Source organism: Triticum aestivum, chromosome 3D, assembly GCF_018294505.1.
Source record: "Triticum aestivum cultivar Chinese Spring chromosome 3D, IWGSC CS RefSeq v2.1, whole genome shotgun sequence".
Lineage (NCBI taxonomy): Eukaryota > Viridiplantae > Streptophyta > Magnoliopsida > Poales > Poaceae > Triticum > Triticum aestivum.
Window position 1 is genome coordinate 677,853 of NC_057802.1, and position 9,390 is coordinate 687,242.

The 9,390-nt window shown below is 41.5% G+C and overlaps 1 protein-coding gene across 2 annotated transcripts; it reads left to right on the forward strand.

Annotated features, from left to right (window-relative positions):
- Positions 1-348: 348 nt before the first annotated feature.
- Positions 349-7,742, forward strand: LOC123076716 (uncharacterized; the record flags this gene model as incomplete). Of its 2 annotated transcripts, none has more annotated exon segments than XM_044498828.1 (20): positions 349-411; positions 514-830; positions 939-1,035; positions 1,111-1,188; positions 1,279-1,338; positions 1,421-1,525; positions 2,223-2,336; positions 2,622-2,663; positions 2,826-2,933; positions 3,022-3,200; positions 3,899-4,182; positions 4,277-4,398; positions 4,523-4,565; positions 4,649-4,740; positions 5,439-5,487; positions 5,567-5,637; positions 5,734-5,856; positions 6,693-6,787; positions 7,128-7,173; positions 7,498-7,742. In XM_044498828.1, coding segments are annotated over 20 exon segments (2,136 nt in total), but the record flags the coding sequence as incomplete, so codon positions are not given.
- Between the last annotated feature and the right edge of the window lie 1,648 nt (positions 7,743-9,390).

Genomic DNA, 9,390 nt, shown 5'->3' on the forward strand with positions numbered 1-9,390 from the left:
ACTAGCTAGCTGCAATTCCATCGATTATAACTACATACATACTGCGCCGATCCCCTTCGGCTCGGCGCTGAATTGGATCGCCCGCCCGCCTCCGAGGTCAGCCGGAAACGGCCGAATCGCACGGGCCCCTCTTCACCAGTGGATTACTACCAATTACAGTACATGTGTGCACACTGCCCTGTTGCCTGCACAATTTGTTCCACTTCCTGTTATGTAAGTATTGTGAGCCTTCAGAAAACTGCGCTGAATGCAGTTTATGAGTAATTAGTCAGGCGTGTCGTTCGCTCGCTCAACCAACCAACGCATGAGCTGATTCTCGGTTTCCGCTGTTTGTCTGTCTCATCCTAGTTGCAGGAGAACAACAGGCTCAAGGAGGAACTGATGAAGAAGACGCGGCTGTTGCAGAGGGTTGTAAGTGCTCAGCCACACTGGTGTTGCTACCATAGCATGGCTATATGAATGAAAATGCATATCGTTTTTGACGTGCTCTCTTCTCCGTTGATTTGGTTCCAGAGCGAGGACGCTGCATCCCAGGCCACTTTCGGCGGCGGCGGCGGCGCGAGCCAAGAGCCCCGCACTTCCGTCGTCACTAGCAAGATGGACGGCCCCAAGCCTTATGACGGCGCTGCCTCGGCGAACCCGCGAGGCGCCTCTGCTCTCCGTCACAACGGGGTTTCAGAGAGCGGAGGAGACCCCCTGATGCACCAACAGACGAGGCACAACAAGTACCTCGACAGCGGCCAGGCGTTCAGAAGGGAGCCGGCAGGAATGGACAATGGTGGACCCTCGCACTTCTCCACTCCATCGTCTCGTTCCATTTCTCCGACAAGGTAACTCCAGCATGTATATATGGTGTTTGTTTCCTAAGGAGTTCTCTGTCTTAGAAGGAAGGGCCTTTTGGTACCAGTACTGAATACTAAAAAAGTTCCTTCGCACAGGCCTAGAAAAGAAGGCGATTATGATTCCAGACTCAACTTACCTGGACAAGGGCTACTGCCTGTTTCAGAGATGAACTCAAACGTGTCCTGGAAGCAGGTCAGTTCGATTCCCCTGCAACACCATATGCATCTACATGGCCTAGCGTCCCTGACAAAGATCGTTCCTATGCAGGACCTTACTGTTAAGGTCAAAGAACACGAAGAAGAGATCACACAGTTACGAAAGCATCTGGATAACTATATAATAAAGGTGAATATATTTCTGTACAATGAAAAAGCACTCCGTTCACGCTGTCTTTCCCTTTCTATCTTGTACCTGACCGCAAGCTGTTGCTGTTAGGAAGCACTAATACTCAAGGAAAAATCGGTGCTGGAAAAACGCATCGCTTATATGCGTGTGGTAAGATATTTGCTTTATCGCAATTCTTTGGTTCCTTTGGTTGAGTGCACCGTATTATCTTTAAAACGATTTTCTTTTTCAGGCATTTGATCATCAGCAGCAAGACTTGGTTGATGCAGCATCAAAGTCTTTAGCATATAGACAAGATATTATCGAGGAAAACATCCGCCTAGCATATGCATTGCAGGTACTTCTCTGTCATTGGAATTTTCCTGACTTGTATGCTTGCTTTGAATGCTTGCCAGATGTTCTATCTTTGCATCCTCAAGTAGAGATCATTCTAAATTGGTGATGATTTTACGATACCCATTTCAAATTGAATGAATTTGTTTGTATTCTATGAACTGAAGATTCTTATTGCATCTTGCTGTAAAAGATCCAAAATGTGTGTAAAAACATTTATATTAGATCAGATAACACATTCACTGAAAGTTTATGAATGCATCTGTTATCTTAGTTGGGCCTGTGCCTTAGGATTGCAGCACAAGCTTCGCACGGGCATGTTACACATAACCATGTTTTTCAACAACCTAAGGAATCTTTTCACCTTAAAATACTTATGCAGCTCAGTTGTTACAATAGTTAGATATGGTTTATGACCTATGAACTTGCAGTTTGAGAAACAGCTACTGCGCGAGAGTGCTTGACTGAGGGTAAGGTAAACAGAACGCAATTGGTTCTGTCATTTTTACATCTTGGAGTTATCAGATTTTACCGTAAGATATTCCTGGTCTTGGACTTGGAATTTTGTTGTTAGATTCGAGTTTTATTTCTTTTGATATGTTAGATTTTCTGTGTACCTAGATCATTTCATCTGCACAACCTGTTAACATAGTAGTAAAGAAACTGAAATGATACTGATTTTTTGTTCTGTTACTGTATAGACTGCACATCAAGAGAGGTCAATGTTCATATCCTCTTTGCTGCCTATTCTGTCTGAATATGAGAACCTACGACCGTCTGTCCCCGATGCTCAATCCATTGTTGGTAATTTGAAGGTATGTCTTGTTTCCCGACGTTTTGGCAGGAACCGTGTCATTGAGTAACTAGCACCTGAATATATTCATTGGAGTACAAGGCCAACAAGACCCAAAAAGGTTAAATGAAACTATATCAGTGCGACTAAGAAACATGGCACAACTTTTGATGGTGAAAAGCAACTTGAGCACAGTTTAAAATTCAGAACATGCAATCAAGCAGATTCTGTTTTTGTTCTGAACTGAGTGGAAGTGGCCAGGGTTTAGGGTTAACCATTTGCTGAATGTGTGTTCCTCGCCCTGCAGGTTTTGTTTAGGCATCTGCAGGAGCAACTAATGCTCACCGAGGTGAGCCACACGAAGCTGCAGTAAATATGCATTTTGTTTCAGAAGCACAATGCGCACATACTCTGTAGTCAGTAGTGAGCTTGTCATGCTTGCACAGCTTACTGCTGATATTTTCCTTACAGAACTTTGAAGTTGCCTTGTGTGCAAACTTGGATGATGCAGGAGAAAGTTAAGGAGTCACAGTATCAGATTACCCCATGGCAAAATGAATTGCCAAATAAGACCAGTCTTCCTGTACAGTCACCTAACAATCCTCTTGGAAAAGTATCGGTAACTCCACTATAGCTCTACACTGCTTCTGTGATCATGTTGCAACACACGCTTCCTTCCTCTAATAACCTTTTACGTACTTTCCCAGTACAAAAGCGGCCTTGATATTGTGCCCCAGACGCCATATCCTCAAGTACAATCTCCAATGTCCTCCCCTTCCCCTGTTCAAGCCAGAGGCAATTGGAAAAACCATCAAGTAATTCCAAGTGAGGTTCCTACAAGAATTATGGATCAAGATTACGGAGGAAGGGCCGCTCTTTCAAGCAGGTAGTGCTTATTCTTTAAGAACTTAAGTTACCTTTTGGCTCTTTAACAGTGTTATCTACGGTAGTCATGCAAATACTCAGCACCCGGACCACATCATCTATGTTCATTGCCCAGCAACATCTTGTAGTCATCACACCACCTGCCACTACTAGTTGCTGAAATGCTACCTGTACCATTATTGAGTTGGTTATGAGTTATGGCACCTTATGTGGCTATCAATTTGGAGGCAACCAAAGGACTAAGAAGCGGAAATGAACCTAAAAGAAAAAAAAAGTGGAAGGCAAGGGACAAGAACCAGGATCAATTTAGTAACTTGGCTGGTTATCCGCACCTTCAGGAAAACGAACAAGTGAAAAAGGGAAAGGCTGGATAAAAACAACAGACATGAACATTTTTAAAGTTTGTTGTGTCCATTGCGTTGATTAATGATTTATTGCATGATAGTAATAATTTGGAAGAGCCATCACTGAATCTTGCAATTTCTAGGATAACCAATAATTCTGAAAAATTCATTGATGTGTCACGTGTGCACATTTTGCTTCTGCTTTTGCTTGCTTATATCATTGTTTCATCTTGTTAACATAAACTGTTTGCTGGTAGGTTTAGCACATTTCTGTTAGTCTGTAATTTATCATATTATATACACTTATTTAGGCATAACTAGAGTACTAAATGAGATTACTAATTTATGATTGCAGCAACCAATTTAGGAAGGATGTTCCTGCTCAAGCGTCCCAACGTGATTCTGATGCTCTGCAGTTTGGTTTCGTTGCTCAGAACTCGAGCCTACCACTCGAGGGCCCTAGTAGAAGGTATGTCTTGGATGATTCTGTGGGGGCTGAAGACCAACATGTGCGCGAACCTTCTGCTCAATGGGGCCCTGGAGACTCACCTAATTTAGAATCTGGCCTCGAGGAAGCAAACCCTTCATATCCCTATCTTCCTACTGTTCCCGAGGAGCCTGGTTCTTCTTTTTCTGAAGGTAGTCACTATTGTGTTAAGTTCATATATAACCATCATAATTCTTTAGCTTTGCATTCAGTCTGAAGATAGATGCCATTTCTTTCAATATGCAGCTGCAGAGGATGATCCATTGCCAGGCATAGAGGGTCTTCGAATCACGGGTGAGCCTTTTCCTGGACGAGACCTTCAAGCAAGTGGGTTCTCCATCAACGGAACCACTAGTTGTAATTTTGAGGTACGCTCCATAGTTCTTGTTGACCCACGTTTTGAATAAATATTATGTTTCTATCTCATCACATTTCTTGTTGGTTCAGAGTTTCATAGGATTTTCATTTTTGCAATTCTTTTTCTCTGTGCAGTGGGTTCGCCATTTAGATGATGGCTCCGTAAAATTCATAGAAGGTACTATTTTGTGTATGTGCTGCATAATAAGAGAATTTATGGTTTGTGACCTTGTTACTTATGTCACCTATTTGTGTGTGTAGGAGCAAGGCAACCCACCTATTTGGTTACTGCTGATGATGTTGATAATCTACTAGCCATTGAAGTCCAACCCCTAGACGACAGAAAAAGAAAGGTAATCAGTTTGTCATGTGCTGATCTTTATGCTGTATGATTTACTTCTTCCAACACATATAGGAATCCTGGGACTGGGACTATGTATTTTTTGTGTTCCCTTTGAAATGACAAAATATTGAACTCTTGGGGACTGGGAGCTTCGTGATGGTGAGAATAAAATTTACTCAGAGTGTCATGTTGATCTTTGTGAAAACATGAGATGAAGCTGAATATTACTACAAATGTGCTCTTCTTAAGTTCAAGGAAGTAGATCCAAATAACCTTTTTGTAATTTTTCACTTCTGAACTCTACTGGTACTACGAAGAGCACACATGAGGGTCCCCACACACCTCTTCTTTTTTTGTATTTTCTCAAGCACGAATCAAGCCTATCAGTCACTTTTTTTTTCTGATATCTTAGATCTCAGATTTGAGGAAGCTCAGGTCAATTGATCACTAGATATTTGCCATTAGTATCGATGCTCTTCTTTCTGTTTGTTGAGATCTAGAATATCCCGACAGTGCGACAATCCTACCTGTGTTTTCTTTTCTTAAATTTCTTCCTTTATGAAATATTGATACCAGCAAGACGCTATGTAAGCTGGGTTGAAATCTTGTAGACAGTTAAACTTTTTTCTAAAAAATTGATTTGCTTCTAGAACTTCCAGTATTTAAATGTCTCGTTTCATTTTGAGACCTTCGTGTTTCCTGTTGTAGGGTGACATCGTAAAGGTTTACGCTAACGATCAAGCAAAAATCACTTGCGGTGAGTATCGAAACTGTGAATATGCTGTTCCGCTTGCACTTTGTACGCATCACAACTTGAGTAATCATCTTTTCTGCAGATCCTCAAACAAAGGAACTCATAAAGAAAACCCTTGAAGTTGGGCATGTGTCTTATCAAGTCCAACTGCCTGTATGTTTCCTGTCCTCTACTACTATCTACCAATAGCATTGTTACTGCTTTCTTGCGATGTCCCAAAACTAATTGAAATGTTTAATCCCATAATAGCAGGTGAGATTCTTAGACATGTGGGAACCAGCTGTTTTGGCAATAAAGAGGGAAGGTTACAGCATTAAATGCAACGGGCAGCGTGGAGTTGTTCTCACGGAGAAATTTCAGAAAGCAACTGCTGTATGTCCCTACTCTTCAGTATTAGTATTGTTTTTCTTCTGAATGTGGATCTAGGTCTGGAATTGCCAAGGAATTCTGTTGGTTCTTTCGGTACTTAATTAGCACATTGATTTCCCCAAAGTGGACTGAAGCAAAACCAGTGTTGGCTAGGTGTCACCACTCACCAGTAATACCTTAAATTAATCCTGGCACACATAAGGATTTCGCTGGTTTTAGTAGATCAAACTTTGTGCTGTTCCATATGTATAGTCGTATACATGTATCTGTTGCTATGTGTGCAAAATAAGAAAATCCGAAGAAGCAGCCACAAACTGGCTGTTTGCAGAGTTTTTCTGGGAGCAGGTGTGCTATGTTCCAGCTTACAGGATCCATCTTCAAGTTTCACTGTGGACACTGCAGTCGGAATTAGATTGTGTATCGGTCATCATCAGAGTTATTGCTTGCCACTAGTATCAGACTATCGGTACCCTAGTTGTAAGGATTAACATGTTTAAAAACCTTTCCTTCAGCATTCCCTTTCTGTCAATCTGGTGACAACTCGTAATTCTGCTTGGGCACTGCTTTCTTCATATCATGTATTTTTCTTCAGGAGATTGACAAACTCCTGCCAAAAAATGTGGGCAGAACAATTGAAATGACTCGTGTGTATAAGCTCAGTCACTTACAACTATACTTCCATACACTAATCTATTACCAATGTTGGTTTCTGCAGTCTTGCTTTGATTTTATTTAACCAGCGTTATATTTGACCCTTGATTTAAACCCGTGCATCCTATTTCTTGTTGGATATGTATGTTGTGATCTAACAACAAACTTCATACTGTTTTTTTTTTCAGATTAATATTCCATACGGATACGAGCGTCAGACAGAGTTTTCGATTGTATCAGCTGACGGTGACGAGTATAATCTCCAGCCAGCAGACAATAACATGTGAGTGCCTCTCTGAAAAACCGCTTCACTATAAATAGGCGCAAAGTTTTAATGCTTCCCCAAACATTAGTTAGCGGCATGGGCTACTGGGTGCCCATAGTAAACAACTTTACATGTCATCATAACTTTTTAGAATGAAAAGGGACTCGCTCGGTACAACTGAAAGTATGTCGGTTCAGGACTGAATTCCTTATTAAGAGTATGGTCTGGAAATTTAAACCAAAGTAGATTGAACTGTGAGCCTGTGATAGTACTCGGCCAGATGCCCCACTCCCCTCCTCTCTCTCTCTCTGCTTTGTGTGACTGTTGCTTATCGTGTCATGTGTTCCATATTTCGCAGGTCGCGGGATACGATTGTGCTAGTGCTAAGACTGTTCAGATCCATGGTATGAGCTCATCCATTATCTCTCGCAACAGGCACACTACATACTAACATCGCCCCCTTCATTTCGTACCAAGGCAACCATGTACTACTGCTGCTATTATTATTTTCCATAACAACAAACATCATCGGTTTGTTTGGTCATCATGAAGTGATGATGGCCCCCAGTACAGTACTCTATCCAACCCCTCACTAACATCTGACATAAGAGACCCTACCTACTACCACTAACAAGAAGGTCCCGAAGGTCATACCTGCTAACACGTACGCTGGGCATGAGACCATGTGTTCCTTGAACCAACTCATGTGGATACTATTCTTTGTGCAGGCCGTTGAGAAGCGGCGGGGGAGGAAGAAGGGCCTCTTCTTCAAGTAGACCGATCCGATCCGATCCGGCTTAATGTATATCCGTCCGTGTTTATTCTTCTTGGGGTCTACAGTCGACATATATAGGGAGGGCTCTTGTGGTGATAGGGAGGGCTCTTGTATTTTTCCGTTGTGATCGAACACTGAAGAACCTGATGAGATTGTTGTAAATGTTCGGTAGAAATGGTGGTGAGAGGAGATGCTTCAGATGTTTGGTAGGACACAAGATTATCCAAATAGTATACTACAATGCTGTGCACGGCTGCCCGTTTGCATTGGGAGCTCCTATTAGGTGCTTCAGGCGCGCTAGGAGAAACGGTGCCCGCGCTGCCCCTCATGGGCCGGCCCAACAGGAATCGCTCTGTTTGCTGGTTCACTAAAAAATAAAATCGGTTTGCTGGGTTGAGTAGTAACGGTTCACCAGTTGACCGTTGACTTTTTGATTTTAAGAAAATGAATTCAAAAAAGTTCATTGATTTTGGGAAAAATTCATAAATTTTTTAAAAAATTCATCAACTTTGAAAAAAAGTTCACAAAAAATTGAAGAAGTTTGTCAATTAGATTTTTTAATCAATTTTGAGAAAAACTTCAGTGAATTTGAAAAAAGCTCGTGCAATTTGGAAAAATGTTCACAAAATTTGAATAAAATCATCGATTTTGAAGAAAAAGTTTGCAAACTCGAGAAAAAGTTCATTGATTTTGGAAAAAAAAGGGTGCACGAGTTTGAAAACAGGCGCCAAATAGGATATGCCGTCTGCATTGTGCATCTTTTTAGAGATTTTAATATAAACTACATATGGAGCAAAATGAATGAATCTCCAGTCTAAAATACATCTATATACATATACATCTGTATCTAGGGGGAAGACTTGTGTGAGATCTCACATTTAGGTGAGATCGTGAGATCAACTCCAAAAAATCATATTTAGATATTTCCTCAAAAAAAATCTAAAATTATTTGGCAACATTCATGTACGGTATGTCGACGACAACCCTTAACAAAATCAACTCAAAACTTGATGTACATGTAGAGATTCAAAAAAGAAAAATTCGAATGTGAATAGTAGCAGCTCTGGTGAATAGTACTTTGACACTATTAGAATCCGATTTTGTCTTATTTGTTTCCATTATTGTAAGTTGAATTAGGAGCTGGAACTTTTTGAGGTTGCACATCAAACATTGATGTGTGTCTATAATCTTTTTGAGAATGTTTCAACATTAAAAAATCGATCTCATAGATATCATCTAATGTGAAATCTCACACAAATCTCCCCCGTATGTACTAGTCTGGCTTGGGTGGCTCAGCTGTTCACTCTCTGAATGCAACTCACTCCGAAGCTAATTCAGAAAAATGAGAAGGAAACCCAAACTGCAGCTAGCGCGTCACGAGAAACATGTGGCTTTTATATATACTTTCAGCTGCAAGCATCAACAAATTCGCACGTACGTACCGTGTGAATTTCACCTACACATGGAGCATCAAGACTTTGACCTTTGCAACTTGCAAGTCTTGGTGTCTGTCCTCACCATTTGAAAGTCTTCCTGGAGAGGACTCGCCGTAAGTGTGGAGAAAGTCAAACATGTGGGAGACTTGACTTGAGCTTAGGCGTGTCTCTACTCTGTACCAATGGCGGCTGCCACTCCATGCTCGGTTTACACCTGAGAGTGAGACCATGCCTTCAACGTCGTCGATGCATGGGACGGGTAACAGTAGATGCAGACAGGCAGATTTCTATTTTCATTTTGAGTCGGAGCTTCAACTGCCATGGATGGGTGTTCACATCGTGATTTTGACCGAATCTTGTAATTCACTCTGGGTTGCTTGGACTGCAGTTGATGAGAAACAGTTGATTAG